Source organism: Muscardinus avellanarius (assembly GCF_963383645.1).
Source record: "Muscardinus avellanarius genome assembly, chromosome: X".
NCBI classification, from domain to species: Eukaryota; Metazoa; Chordata; class Mammalia; order Rodentia; family Gliridae; genus Muscardinus; species Muscardinus avellanarius.
Window position 1 is genome coordinate 82,345,297 of NC_137792.1, and position 16,384 is coordinate 82,361,680.

General features: G+C 36.8%; 1 protein-coding gene across 2 annotated transcripts in view; it reads right to left on the reverse strand.

Moving 5' to 3' along the window:
* Positions 1-16,384, reverse strand: part of GRIA3 (glutamate ionotropic receptor AMPA type subunit 3) — a gene marked incomplete at its 3' end in the record, with an annotated part of 379,180 nt that overhangs the window by 8,084 nt on the left and 354,712 nt on the right. Inside the window, exons 13-14 of one of the 2 annotated variants that reach the window (XM_080718397.1) lie at positions 11,064-11,311; positions 10,391-10,505 (exon numbers count right to left, since the gene is read on the reverse strand). In XM_080718397.1, the coding sequence (XP_080574523.1) occupies positions 10,391-10,505; positions 11,064-11,311 (363 nt within the window). The remainder of the gene's footprint in view (positions 1-10,390; positions 10,506-11,063; positions 11,312-16,384) is intronic. The other variant, XM_080718396.1, reaches the window with a different exon arrangement.

Here is a 16,384-nt window from a genome sequence, read left to right on the forward strand (position 1 = left end):
TGAACTTTTTGCTGAGCAGAGCCCTTCCTAAGACAAAGACATGGATAAGCAACCTTTGGGAGAAAACAGGAGAGCTATATGATGTAGTTTCTGGGGGTCTGGGAACATCTCCCTGTCCAGAAAGGTTTTTCTCACTGATAAATGAAATTCTACTGTGAGAATTTCTCATCTTTTAATTTTCATATATATTCCTTGTTCTAATACAATTGAGAAGCGAAAAATAAGGAAAATAATAATTATTTGCAAACTACTGCTGTTTATTCTATTTAAGTGTTTAAATATTATGGGTGGAAAAAGAATGTAAAGATCACCTAAGAAGAAAATGTTTTATGGCACGTAAGTCATATAAATGCATATGGATTGCTGCTCATCAGATGGAGAGGTTATGAGTTATGTGAATTTGATAGTCATTTTGAAGTATGCAAAGGTAATGCTGACCTGTGTCAAGATGTAATTCCTGAGTTAGTGAGAGTGTCATCCATTTCTTTTTTTTCTTTTGAGGGTCTGGGGATGGAACCCAGGGGCATTTGCCCTGCGAGCTACACCTCCTGCCCTATTTTTTTTATCCTTTGTTTTGAAACCAGGTCTCACTGAGTTGCAGAGGGCCTCACTAAGTAGCTGAGGCTGTCCCCGAACCACGATCCTCCAGTCTCAGCCTCCCAAATGCTGGGATTACAAGCGTGTGCCACCATGCCCGGCTTCCATTTATTTTCCATAGAGCAATAATAATGTAATTCATGACACTTCGATAAGGAGTTCTATTTTTGAAGGAAATACGAATGGATGATACAAATTTCTGCTTATCTCTGCCATCCACACCTGGCAATACTTTAGCTATAAAGGACAGTCCAAAGTATCCACCTGCTCTAGCTGGTGACTTTCTAGATTCCAGGCTCAGTTGCTGGGACATTTCAACCACACATTTCAAAGACTCAGTGTTATCTTAGTGATAATAAATCTTATATACAGAGACAGCTTTAGGGGAAGAATACCATTATTATTTTTATTTTATGAAGGTAGAAGCTGTTTATTTATACAACAAAAACAGGGTGATTTCGTTAGAAGCACCCCTTCATGCTTTAGCATGGGGCTGTAGCTATCTTCTGTATTTCTATCTTTTTAATAAACTCCTTTAAATCTTCAAAAAACCCAAATAAGGCTTTTGATATTTATCAAAAGAATTGCCCAATTTATTTTAAAATTTATATTTCAGGAAATATTCATTTATTTTTTGGTACTAGGGATTGAACCCAAAGGCATTCTATCTCAAAACTACATCCCTAGTCAGATTTCATTTTTTATTTGAAACAGGGTCTCACTGGGTTGCTAAGAGCCTCGCTAAATTGCCGAGGCTGGCTTTGAATCTGTGATCCTCCTGTTTCAGCCTTCAAGTACTGGGATTACAAGTGTGCACCACCAAACCCAGCTCCTTAGGAAATATTTAAATGTGATGTGAAGGTGCTGAGCTTCTTACTGGAGAAAAGAAGAAAAATTTGTTTTTATGAATTAATTACCATGTTGTTTCCTTCAAATAATTTGGTGCTTCTGGGAAGGTTTAGAGAAGAATTTGTATTATGGATATGGTTCTGGGCCTGAAAAATCTAGGCACCCAGGTAACAGTATTATTTATGAGTTTGAGAGACTGTGGGATCTATTCTGTTCTGAACGACCTCACTTCTCCTTTCTGGGCAGGGACTCTAAAGAGCAAATGCCCACTTAATTAATGATTCCAGAAGGTCTGCAATGGTACCCTTAGGAGGGAGAGATTCATGTGTAAATATGTAGGTTATAAAGACAAGATCACCAAGAAGTAAAAGAAATATATGAGCATGGATGATACATTTGCATGCTTAATTATAAACCTGCTCTGGCCACATAATATCTGAATGATGAAAATGGAAACTAGGCTGGAGGCACTCCCCTTACCCTCTCCCTTGTCCAAACCTTTTTTCCAGCTTATTAATGCTTACCTCTTGGTGTCTGGTGTTTTTTTTTATACTGAGGATTGAACTCCAGGGGCATTTTACCACTGAGTTAGACCATCAGTACTATTTTTATTTTGAAACAGGGTCTCATAAGATGGCTTCAAACCTGCGATTCTCCTGTCTCAGTCTCCAAAGAACTTGGATTACAGGTCTGTACCTCCATACCTGGCTTTTGTAGTGACTTTTGGAACAAATTTTCAGAAATATTTTTGTCCTTTTGGAGGCAGAATAGTCATTCTCTCTATTATTGTTTTTTCTTGCTGAAGATATTTCAGGGTTTCCTGATAATAAGTTGTCTTTCTGAATCATATGGTTCCATGTCACTCTTAACAACAACTCTCAAAACTTCCCTAGAGAAATCCTAGCATTTATCAGGACATGTGGGAATGAATGTCTAGGAAGGCATATCTCACCTTTGTTTAGTTGAAGCCAATTGGTGATCAAGGATAATAAGAATATTTTCAGAATGATAGGATATTTTATATTCTTTTCTGTATGTTTACTTGGCATATGTGTAGTGAAATAATTTACCTCTTCATACAGCAGAAGTCAGAGGCTATGGCAATTCAAAGATGCCCTAGGGTATGCTAGTGTTCTTTTTGAAAAAATCTCTGTCCCCTTCTATTCACAGGAGTTCCTGTACATAGGATTACAGAAGTATGAGGATTTATTTCAGTATTCCTACCCGTGGATATCCCTAAGCTTTCCTTACAGCCTGGGAACATGTGCACATATGACTGCTAGCATTACTGGACTATGGCCAGTCAAGTGACCCACATTCCACAGGGCAGCCACATTAATTGCAGAGTTACATAGTGCTAGGCTGCTAGAGGCCACTGCTGACAGAGTATTTATAACCATGTAGTTCACAAATGTAGCCTAAACCTATTTAAGTCTTTGCAAAGAGCAGATTCAATAATGAATTAATATAATCTTAGGAGTTGAAAGCTGTGTGTCATTTTACTATAGGCTTAACATTGCTAGTGACAGAGATATATTGATGAGCTTTTGTGCTAACACAGCAGCCCAAAAGCAACTTTTGAGATATGTGGTTAAATCTAGTGCATTTACAAATGATAACCTCTCAAATTCAAAGCAATAGAAACTTTGATTCTACAGGCCATGAGTTTCCCTAATGGATTTCTGTCAAATTAGACCCTTATCCAACTTCTTTCTCTAGAACAAGAATCCACAATCATTATTGGTATTGGACTGCTTCACATAGCCTAATTTGTCTGGGACGTTCTTACCCAATTTTCCCTAACAAAGAGAATGGTATCAGGGAAGACACTAAACCAGAGAATCCAGTTCAAGTTATAATGTGGCCACAGATATTATTACAAGTACATAATTGGTATGATTTACTTAAAAATTCTATTTTAACATCCATTAAAAATTTGAGCTATCAAATTTGGTTGGGCTTTATTATGTGTATGTGTACTTTCTTCAGTTCACTACAATGACACTAAGAGAGGCTAGAAACTCAAATGATAGATTTTTTTCAAACCATGTAGAACATTAGGCCATAGCTTTTGACTCCTAATGTTGTGTGAATGCACCAATTAACTTTACCAGTTGAGTGTTTCTGAAGAGACCTAGCTCCTTTTCTTGGTTCTAGGAAAAATATGCTTTGAAAGTTCAGTCTGATGGGTGCCATCATATTCCCCTTTCTCTAATAACCATTCCTTACTATGACTCATAGAAAAATAATTAGTCTTAACTTATATCTAAAGATAAATTGCAACAAGTGGTGTTTATATATCAGATCTGAAAGCTGGCTACTTGTTGCCATGCCAAAGGTATATACCTCCCTTTTCTAGCACATTCTAGCATCCACACATCACATCTTCATTTCTAGTAGTGATGTTGGATACTAGTAGTCTTACTATGTGTGTGTGTGTGTGTGTATATATATATATATATATATATATATATGTATATATATGATGTGTATGTAAATATATATGTACATATACATATATAATATATAGATATAGATAGATATATTTCAAAATAAGTATGCCATTCTCCTAGGTCTATATTTTGAGAAATATTTGCTTCAGTGCCAGGAGAAATTAAGCAAAAAGGTGAATTCAGTACTTGAACCACACTTTTGCCATCTCTGATCAATGGGTATCAGCCTAATGTGCCAAGGGCCAAATGCTATACCGCTCTCTAAAAAGTCAAAAGAGAATGAATTTCAGTTATCCATAAAATAAATCTTCCCCCACCCTGCTTCACCAAACCCAGTGCCCACCCTAGCCAAATTATTTTGGTTTCATCAAATTTTTCATGTTTCTTTTCCATGACTGCCCTACCTTTCAGACAGCATGGTTCTATTTTTTTTTATTTTTTTATTTTTTTGGTGGTACTAGGGATGGAACTCAGAGGCTTTCTACCTTTGGGCTACACTCCCAGACATATTTTTGTATTTTATTTGGAAACAGGGTCTCACTAAGTTGCTGAGAGTCTCACTAAGTAGCTGAGGCTGGCTTCGAACCTGTGCGATCCTCCTGTCTCAGCCTCCCAAGTGCGGGGATTACAAGCGTGCGCCACCATGCCCAGCCAGACAGCATGGTTCTATAAGCCTTCCAAATGAAAGGAAACCAAATGATAGGGTCTACTAGGGGCAGAAAGGGCTTAGGTATATACCATTTCAATCTTTGTCACTGCAATGGTGTGTTTTCCTCTTGGTAATTGTATAACAGTATTCTTACCTTCAGACTTTTCACTCCTGCTGCTTTTTCTGTAGCTCTGATGTTGAGCATTTGCTCATTATTTGTCAATGAGAAACACATTCATGTTATCAGGATAACACCAAATGCAAACAACAATGCTCTAATAATAGAAATTATGTTAAGGCCACATAGTCAAGTTTTTAAAATCACAGTATGGAATAATTTTAAACATTTTTTCTGAATTATGTATATGTGTGTATATATATATATATATATATATATATATATGTATTATATATATATTTTTTTCCAGTTGTAGAATTTATTCTTTAACATCATTTTGCAAAAGCAATGGTTTTGGCAGCCACTGGATGGGTTCAGTTCTTTAGGTAACAGGTCCCTTGCTTGAAGCAGCCTTTTGAGAGAAAGTGAGGATTTGCTCTTGGGAGGAAGACCTGAGTAAGTTCAAGGAGCAAATTTAGTCACTACCAGGAAAGAAAAGTCAGGTTCTTCATAGTTCCAGGAGGTAGTATCAGCACAGAAACATGCAAACCAACGAAGAGCATAATATACTCACCCTACTCCTTGATTCCAAACCAGAGTCATGGGGTTTCGCAGGAACATCTGCTAAGACCCAGGAAGTGCCTTCGCTCTGTAATGATTCTTGCCTATACACATAACAGTGTCAATAAGGAGTCATTTGGATCCATATTAATTGTGAGTATCCACAATTTCTACCTTTAGTCATGGTTCCTGGCAGTAAAAGTTCCATTTTGTTGTAGGTTAAGGTAGATGCAGATTCATATCCATTACCTAAGGCCCAGGAATGGCAAATAATTCTGAGTGTGGAAGAGAAGTGATTAAGAGATGGTGGCACAGGAGAGGAGAATTGTAGACATACACAGAAGAAGAATAAAAAAAATACACACAAAACTGAAGATCTTATTTATACATATGGGAAAGACAATTATAACCTTATTCATCTATGTACCATCAACAATGAAGTTGAGAATTTGAAAATAGGGTGTCTCAAAGTGTCAGTTTTTACTATCTTTGAATAAAAGACTTGCTAAGCAAATGTATGGGATTTAAAAAAGACTGCTAGGGATAGGGAGTAGGAACATATCTGAATTTCTTAAGAGAACAAATTTGTTTAGGCACCTACATGAAAGTAACACAGTACATTTTAATTGCAGGCAATTTTTGAATCTATTAAAACAAGTATCCTAAGGTTTTTCCCAATGTGTGTGGTGCACAATAGTAAGTTTCTTCTTGTCCCTATATATTTTAAGTGAATTTCTCTCAGTATTCTATAACTCATAATGATTACCTTGCCACTTATTTAAATAATGGAGGCTTAACTGCATAGCCTTTCCTTATCGCGTATTCCCCATATACCTTACAAATTAAACTACCCTCCTTTTGTACAATTATCATTACACTCAAGGGGTCTACTTAAACAATGCTCCATTGTTCCCTAAAGCACATAATATGTGCTGATTTTTCACCTTGAAACATATGAATACTAGAGATCTATTTAAATCCCTGGATAAAACTAATGCTAGGTACAAATCTAGGACAAGGTTAAGTAGAGTTGTTAAAATTGTTCCTCCAGTCACAAATAGCTTGTTTGACTAATTCCACTCTGTATTGTTAGGTAAAGCTAGATGGAAACACCAAACTGGCACTCTTTAGTTAAGATTAAGAAAATGAAGTTGGGTGGAAGGAGGGACCAGAAGAATGTAGAAGTTGGAGGGTACAGACAGCTGTGAGAAAGAGGAGGTTGGTGCGCCTATATAGCAATTTAGTAGCTAAATCTCTGTTATGCTATGATTTACAGTGACAGACTTCTTTTGCTATGTCACAAATTCCTGGTTATGCAGGTTTATCACTGAAACAACCTACTGGCTCTTAATTACTGCATTTGCACTTATATTGGAATAAAGGACTAACACAAAAAAGGTGATTCGCAGGTTCAAAGTTCCCAAACCACAAGTCTAATTTCCATGATCTTTGCCTATGCATTTATGGCCCATTAAGGAAGGATTGATTCTGCTTTGTTTAGGCCTTATTCACCCAAGTTTGGGACATGGGTAAAGCCAAGGAGTACTTTGGTTCTACTGTGTGGGTGTGGTTTAGGGACTGCATGAATGAATGACCTTATCTTAATTCCTTGTGTTCAGAAGAGAAAATAACATTTGCACAATTATCCTACAAAGTTGCTGCCTCTTTCCATAGTATAGCAACTTTCCTAGAATAGGTTCAGAATATATACTATTTCATACCAGAGAGGAAGAAAGTCAACAATTTAACATAATTGTCCATTTATATTATTTAAAGGTTGTAGGAATGAGACAGAGAGATAAGTAATACAGGTATTTTTCTTCCCTGGTTTTAGAGATAATAGGAGTGAAAGTGAAAAGTAAAAGCACTTATAAATGTCAGGCTTTGTGATTATTGTCATTTTTAGTAATCAGTACTGAGTGCTGCAATGACTTAAATATGCCATTTGTCTAATAACCAAGGTAGTTGGGAATGAACCTGATTCTTATGGAAACATATCACATGCAATCAGATTCATATTGCTCACTGGGTAAGTAGATGTGATAAATTGCCATCTGCATTATTATCACAAGAGGTGACCTTGAAAGTCAGCAGAGATTTGCATTAGCTGTGTGACCTTCTCAAAGTCACCACCATCTCTGAATCTCATTTTTTCTATAAAATGCTGGTATATTCAACAGTCACTTGTCACATTAACTGGGGACATGATACAATAAAGAAATATAATTCTCAAGTCATTTTGCTAATATAGCAAAACTTCACTGATTTGAACTAATGGAGGGGAAGGATCGTCTGAATGAATAACAATTTCTGAATTATGAAATAGTTCTCTAGAATGACAGTTTTATTACTTTAAGTATTTTTGTAATTCAATCCAAGTATAAGACATTGCCTTAGTGAAGGTCCTTGTGAGAACTATTTTAGCAGATAGATTTGTAACAAATATATCTAATAAGTGATTCCCAACATTTGAAAAACAGTTTGTTCTCTTAAGGAAAAATTCAACTGACAATATAGTCTAAACTCTTCATTTGTTTAACAAACCTCCCTTGTCCCCATCCCTAGTAATATAAAGTTATCTAGTAGAGTGGTCCCTTTCTAGTTTATCCCAAATTATGAATTAGAGGGCTCCAAATTAATGGGCTTTACTGCCATTTCTACTTCCTGCTCCACTGATATATATTTAGCAACACCACTAAATAGTGGTGAAGCAGTCAATTGTATCTCTTTCCTTCTCTTGCTCACTTTCAGAAAACAGTAGATGGCAAGAAGGAACAAAATAAAGGCAAGATCCTTGGTAATCCAGAAACAAAATAAGCAATTGTTGGTAATGCAGCACTGATCATACTGTTGTTCATAGTTGAGAAGGGGTTGGCTTATTTCAAAAGGTTGGCTGATGGAATGACCAAAAAGTGATTTGGAAAGATGCCTGACAGGTAGCAGTATGGTCATAGAAACTGGAATCATTTAAGATTTACTGAAATATTTTCTATTTTCATACCCAAATTCAGATAATCTGGAAACTGTGAGCTGGCAATAAAGTTACTTGATTAAAAAAAAACTTTGCAACAGTAATATCTGAGGATAAAAAGACTTGATTGCTGGTTGTAATTAGAAAATAGATGGTCTAAAGCTTGGGGGTCTTCATGATACAAAACATTTAGGTGAAAGGTAAAGATTCAGCCAAATGTGTAGATTTTTTGTTTATGTAACATTAAATATCTGGTTATTTGAAAACTTCTAGGCACTTGGCATCATGAGGATTGTATAGCATCATCTTGAGATAGTCCATGGCTCCTTTTTAACCATGCTGAATATGAACGATGAATTCTTGAGAGCAATATATCCAGTCTTGCTCACTTTTCAGTCTGCAACTCACTTCAATGGTAGTTAGGTTTTCCATGGCCTGCTAATAACATGAGAAAAAGACTAGGAAGAAGGTACTTTATATATTGGACATTAGGTTAGCCATTGTAATGATCAAATGAACAAAAATCTTGGTTAAATTGTCAGTGTCATCAGTTCACATTGGTGGGAAAGGAAGTCACTGCTTTTTGACACATAGTAAAACCTTGATTAATTGGAATCCATAAGGATGAATAGAATTTTCAATAAGAATACACATTTGGTTTCATTCTTGGCTAATAATATGTTTTGTTAAAATGCTTGTATCCACTTTCTTGCCTCAGGGTAGCAGCCTGTAATGTTTGAGTGTCAATCCAGATGGAGAGAAGTTATAGGAGAAAGAGATGAATGTGACCTAAACATAGGTTATTGCTTGACAAGTGATTAAAGAAAATAAATTCTTTGAGGTCTTCTTTTTTGGGAACTATTGAGGTTTTCTCATCAATGTGAAGTTCTGAGGGGGACAATTCAGTTAGTTGGGGTACTGGTGAAGTGAGTTCTCGTTAATCAAGGTTTTACAATAAGAAGCCTTGCCAATGCTTGGTAAGCTGAAGTAATTTGTTTTTAAATTTGTATCTTTGAAAGTGCTCTGTATCAGTGTTTCCAACCCCATATTGTTATTATATGTCAGACTGGCAAACTAACTTTTCCATTGGGATCCTGAGGGGTGGAGAGGGAAAGAGAGGAGCCGAGGTACAACCATCATTTCTGGAGGAGAAAAGTTTTGACTTGCCTGTCTGTTGCTCTGTGGTTAGGAAACACTGTTCTTCACTTTAAGATGCCCATGGTATCTTGGTTGAATAAGAGCTGATTGCACATGCTTGAAAAGCATTCTCATGTCCCTTGGGCCATGGAAGATTCTGTTTTCAGGTCTTCTCCTGTACTTACCCAGTGTGTCTTTCCAGAACATGGTAGTTTGGCTTCTGAGTGAGACACTATTTCTTGTTGCTTGGATAATGATAACTCATTCAATTTAGGCCGAAGAGTGTTAGGAAACAAAGGAATGCCAAATAAGATGGGTTTTCTCACAATGGAAATCTGGATAACAATTAGACCTACCTGACCCAAATACATGGCTAAAGAGTAGCCAAATCGAGGCTTCACACACACATAGTATCACAGGTGACGCACTTATTTAAATAAAACATAGAATCTCTTTGAAAAGTCTCTATATGTGATGACCAATTGAAGAAAGACCCTATTTAACTTGAAACCAATCTTGTTCTTTGGTTTTCAAGTTAAGTGGGGCCTGCTTAAATGGGCCATTACATACAGAGAACATCATCTCATCACTCATACATAATTGAAGAAGTCACCCCTATGCAATCAGCCAACTTCTGCAACCAATCATCACGTCCTAGGGGGAAAATATTATAACTTGCCTTTTCAGTATATGGATCTGATTTCTTATGCCACTTGAATGAGGCAGGTTGGGAAAGTTTCACAGGAAAAACTTGGACTCTTGAAAGCCTTGGGTATTAAAACTCATGCCATGGCCTTCGTAAGGTCTGGTGTGTGAGGGGAAGGATGGGCATGGGTGAGGAGCCTCTGTCTGGGAGTTTAAGAAGGGACCCAAGTTAGATCAAAAACATGGGCAGTGCCCTAAAGACTTTCTGGTTCCAGAGCTGCCAGGCAGAGGAATAACCTGGTCATTCCACTTTATGTGTAAGTCTTGTGCTCTCTCCTCAATAATAAGATAACAGTCTTGCCGATTACTCGTCACTAAGGGTACCCGGTTGTGGTGACATTGAGGCTGACCTTGGAGTCACCGCCCCCGCTGCCGCACTCTCCTTTGTCGTACCACCATTTGTTTTTCAATTTGTCCAAGAGGCCTTGCTCATTCAGTTTTAATACTGCCAGGTTAACAGCATTTCTTGAAACGATAAAACATAACTTGTAAGAAAATGCACAAATGCTTAGGAAATAGTTAACGTATAAAAAGGAGCACAAGAGGACAAATTGTCTAAATTTCACAGAACGTGGAGCTATAAAAATGTCTGTACAGCAAATACAGGGTTAAATATTGGAAGGTGGCATGGAGGATAACATTTGCTCAAAACTGAAGTGTGCGGGATGGGGAAATTGTCTTTGAGAAAAAAAGTAACAAGAACACCACATCCATGCAATTAACATTCGTCACATATGGCACCATTACTTGGCTTTTACCATTTAAATTGAAAAAGCCATTGAACTGTAAAATTAAAACAGTGACAACCAGTCAGAGAGGACAACAGAGAGAGAGAACATCAAAAATGGATGTGTTAAATAGATGAAACCATAATTTACCGTCTTATTTAACTCCATGGAATATTGTAGGTTTTAAACTTTTAAAAGTTACCTCAAAATCCACAAGAAAGAAAATGACAACAGAATGCATCAGGGTAGGTGGAATACTATAACAACATGGATATTGTTATATTATTCCACCCACCTTAATGCTGAGCCTTTAGGGGTTGCCACACCATAGCCTTTGGAATCCAGATTTCCACCAACTTTCATCGTATCACACGGTTTTCTCTGCTCAATGTACTCATTCATGGTTGACTCCAGCAGGAAGGCAAACTTTCCCTTGGACTTCCGCACTCGGGCCACTCCATCTGCTGTTGTTTTAGTAAACACAGATGGCTCTGCTGATTTCATGTAAGACCACATTTTCTCATAGACAGCGATTTTGGATCTCTGCAACAAAGAGATAAGAGTTCTTCAAACTGCCAGATGTGAAATCTTAATGAGGCTTGAGTGAAGTAGTTATCAAAAATTTTTTATTGCAATATACAAAAAGAAAAATGCATTCCACTGCAACCTAGCAGATGCATTTAGGCATATGTTGATGTGTTTCTAAAACAGGTTTCTCAAAATTATGCGATATGTGATACACTCTGATATTTTCTGTTCTAATTCACTTTAAAGAATGCTGGTCATGACCCATTAAATTGATTTCATAATGGTTATGATCTGGTTTGAAAACACATTCTTATTTCAGTCTTTCTCTTAATGAAGATTCTCTTTTCCCTGTGATATGCTGATATGTATTTGTCCTGTATTTGCCTGAAATAAGTCATTAATCATTGGAAGATTGTACAGTCATTTTATTTTATTTTACTTTTTGTTGTACTGGGTATGGAACCCAGGGGCATTGTACCTTCAAGCTACACCCCCAGCCCTATTTTTTAGTCTTTTTATTTTTGAAACAGAGTCTCATTGAGTTGCGAAGGGTCCCACTAAGTAGCTGAGGCTGTCCGTGAACCACAATCCTCTGGTCTCCTCCTCCTGAATGCTGGGATTGGAAGCGTGTGCCATGATGCCAGGCCCTGTGCAATCAATTTAGTCAGCCTATACCAACATGGAACATCTATTATATAAAGTACTCCCTTATTCTGCACTGATTTTTTCTATTATTCACACCCTTTTGTACTATTTACTACAGCTACTATTTACAGTGTAAAACACTTTTGCACATTCTTCTGCATGGTGATCCTTCAAATATTGCAAAGCTTTGATTATCTCCCCTCCTCATATTTTTACTAGGTGGAACTTCACTGACACTGTCACAACTTTGGTCTTTAATCCTTAGGTTGCTCTAATTGGTGATGTCTCTCTAAAATTGGAGTTTCCAGACATAAACATAGTATCCCCAGGTTATGACCATAACAGAATGAAAAGACCCACTTCTTGTCATTGGAGCATTATTTTCTATCAGTGTTGCCTTAGTTTGCTTAATGTATTTAGTTATTCATTTATCCTTTCAATAAGTATTTCTTGATCATATGCTATAGATAAAACACCCTATGGGGAGTGTGAAGAATATACTAGACTGAAAAGAATATAATAGAGTGAATATTCAACTCAACTTGAGGCCAACCCCAAACTCTGGGGCTTTTTGACCAAGTATTTCTCATTTGTACCTTCTTGAATTTGAGGTTTAATCCTATTAAAATTCCATCTCATTTCAGATGGTCCATAGAACATGCACTAAATATACTGTGTCTCTAATGCTATGTTAGTCATTATGGGAAATTTAAGAAAGAATAGTCACAATAACCCCAGAACTTCAAATTGAGTTGGGAAGTATGTCCTTAGGAATGAAAATCCTAGAGAAAAATTCTAAGATGACACTAGACCAGCGGCGAGACAGTAGGGTAAAAAGCACAAACACAACTTACATTTTCAAGTGTTCTTTAATGAGGTTCTCTGGAACCCACCTCAAATTGTTTGATTAGTTAGTTGCTATTCTCTGCACTTTTGCCAACTGTATTGAGGCCTACTTGGATTTGGCCAAATAATTCTGGAGCTGGAACTCCCAGAGAAGTCACTATGAAAACTAAGCATTGTGTTTATGGCAACTAGATTCTCACAGAAGCCCTCACTAAGTCACTGCAACTGTTTGATGAGATGACAGAATTCTTGCGTTGCATAAAATATGGGGAAAATATTGTATGACTAAAGAGGAATGGGCAAAAGGAGAGTGGCAGGAAATAAGATTAGAAAGATAATCAGAAGTCAGATCTTTTAGGGTCTACTGTAAATAATGATAAAAAGTTTAGATGCATACTACATGTGATAAACATGATTGAGGAGGGGCATGCTAAATAAATTTTGAAGAATTACTTTGGCTGGTTGTGGTGGTGGGTGCTGTATTTGGAAGGCTAAGAAGTGGGATTGCAGGTTCGAGGATGCCGTCAGCAACTTAGCAAGACCTTATTTCAAAATAAGAATATAAAATAAAAAGATTTCAGGATGTATCTCAGAGGTAGAATGTTCCAGGGCTCAATTCCAAGTACCATAACTAACTAACTAACTAACTAACTAACTAACTAGTGGACCAGAATGGAAGCAGGGAAATTCATTTAGAGGCTCTTCTAATAGTTCAGGGAGCAGACAGTTCTGGCATGGACTAAGTGGAGAGAAGAGGCTGGATTCAAGATACACTTATTTATTTATTTATTTATTTATTTATTTATTTATTTATTCATTTATTTATTTTGGTGGTACTGGGGTTCCTGGAAGCCCTTCTACCTCTGGGCTACACTCTACCTCCGGGCTACACTCCCAGACCTATTTTATATTTTTTATTTGGAAACAGGGTCTCTTAAGCCAGCCAAGCTGGCTTAGAACCTGCTTGATCTTCCTGTCTCTGCCTCCCAAGCGGGGGGATTACAAGTGTGCACCACCTCGCCCAGCACTACACTTTTAAAATTTTAATTCTATGTTCATTTTTTTATTTTTATCTGGATCATATTAAAAATGACATACATTCACACAGAGCTTGATGCCCTTCCCCTCCCAACAATGAGTGTCCAGGTTGACCATGCTACATTCATACTTATACACAGATTCAAATATAGCTCCTCCAGTTAATCAACCTCAGCCTTCTTCCTCACCTAACCTTCCTTTTTAGCTTTGCTGAGATTTTCCCTCCATTATACACTTTTGAGGAAACAGCAAACAAGCCTTGCTAATGGGTATCTCTAACCAGTGAACTCAAAAACACTTTCATATTACACACTTCCAAATCAAACTCATTATCTTCCTTATAAAGCCTGGCACTCCTTTTACATTCTACCATTAAACCACTGACTATACAAACTAAAAGCTTAGGTTTTGTACTCCCCTCAGTCTCTCATTATGACATGTTTATTCTAATACAGAAATGCCCATGGAATCTGTCCTGCCATCTTCTTTCCATCCTCTTAACCATTCTCTCCCTTGGTCAGGCTCTCATCATTTTTTTTGGCCTGAACACTCTTGCCTTCTGGTTGGTGTTTCTGTTTAGTTTATCACTTCAATTCATCCACCAGTGATCCTCTGATAATTATCTAATACCTGCAGGACAAAGTTCAAGTACTTCTTTGTGATAGTCAAGATTTCCTGTGATCTTAGTTACTTTCCTATGCTACAGTCACACTAGATTGATCACTGTTCACTGAAATAAGCCACGTACTTTCATGTCTAATGCCTTATGCCTAATGCTGTTATACTTTTGCTTCTGCCTGAAATACTTTATTATTCCTACAAGATCCAGAGCAAATATCACATCTTCTGTGAAATCTCTCCTCACTCTCTCCTTGGTTGTCCTCTCACTTTGCTCATACCTTTTCTCACTATATTGCATTAAGCTGACTTGGATAAATGTCTGTCTTTCCCTTGTTATTTGAGCAAGCAGCAAAGTATCTGATATATGGAAATCTATAAGGAGATGTTTGCTTAATAATTGAAGCTTAGGCTTGATGAAGGTGACAAACATTACTAGCCAAAGATATGAAAGGTTTGGTTAAAAATGGTTACCAGCACTAGCTTTATAGTGCTATGGAATTATAGAGCTGAAGTTTTTCTAAATCTTATTGGATCCAGACACCTTCTAAAACAACCAGGTTAAATGCTTTTAAATCACTACTTAGCCTGCCTTTGATGTCCAGAGCAATAATTTCCCCCTTAATAGTCCCTAAGAATCAAAGCCTTTTAAGAACAAATTCTCATTCATGAACATTTATGGTCATATTATACCTTATCCTATCTGACATATAAAACAATTTCTGGGCATCATAATGAAAGACATTGCTGATGACTTCATTTCAGTAGGAATTCCCTAGTCAGTTGCCCAAAAGAATTAAGTAAAAACAAATAATTCAGATACACAGAAAGATAAAATATCGTAAGAATGCCTGGGTAACTAACTACCAGAAATCTTAAGAAATTGAACACTGTGAAGTTAGTTGAAGTCTGCCTTTCTGCTCCTCCCTAGCTACATAGACTTCCCTACTCACCAAAATTAATTACCCTAATTAATTTTTTATTTTTCCTTTTTACCTCTTTCTACTTTTACCAGAGTAAATATCTTCTGCATAATGTTTGTATAGTGCCGTGTTCTATGAATCAACTATATTTACCCTATCACATTTGAAGGACTCAAAACAGTTCAAATTTTTGGCATTATAAATAACAATGGAGTAAGTATGCATTTTATATTCTTTATCTTGGTCCAATCAGGCTTGAGACAATGTGGAACAAAGAGGAAGAGGTTTTAGACAAAATTATCCCTTAAATTATTTGCAAATAGGCCATTGCTTCCAAAGATAAATTTATAAGCCAGGGGCAAAGGGGTCTAAGAATTCTGATCCAAGTGCACTATAATTTGAACTAATTTGCTTTATAATTTACTTGACCTTTTTGATTGCTGATACAGGTTAAAAGGTTTATTCCTTTAGGTAATGATGCATTTCTAGGAGAATAAATGGTAATTCTTGAAGTGGGCACTTTAAATGAATGTGGTATACATTCAGCAGATATTAATGAGTACAGCAAATGGCAAGTTAGTGGCAGAAATGATTGGGCCCAAAGGATTTAGACAGGGGGAGAAGAAACGACTCATAAGTGGGAAAAATAAGCTTAAGTGTTTATCTTTCTAACTAGCATTTAAGTGACAGTGTAGCATTCAGTCCAAAATGAAGAAGAATAAATCATTAGCATTTTCTCTCCTTTTTACAGGCTGTCTTATTTTGGCTGAAATATCAAAGGCAACAAAAGGGATTGATTCTCAGTTCAATCACCTGGGAGAAATTTTTAAAATTATGGGCAGGATGTGTAATAAGAAGTTCATTTTCTCCAACCTGCCATGACTTTTCCCCCCATCCTACATAGTACCACTTTGTATCAAATAGAGAACCAATGACAGTTACACGGAAAGGCCATTAGAAATTACCTAGCAGTGCTAGATAATTAGCAAATGATTCCAAAGGAGAAATACATGATTGA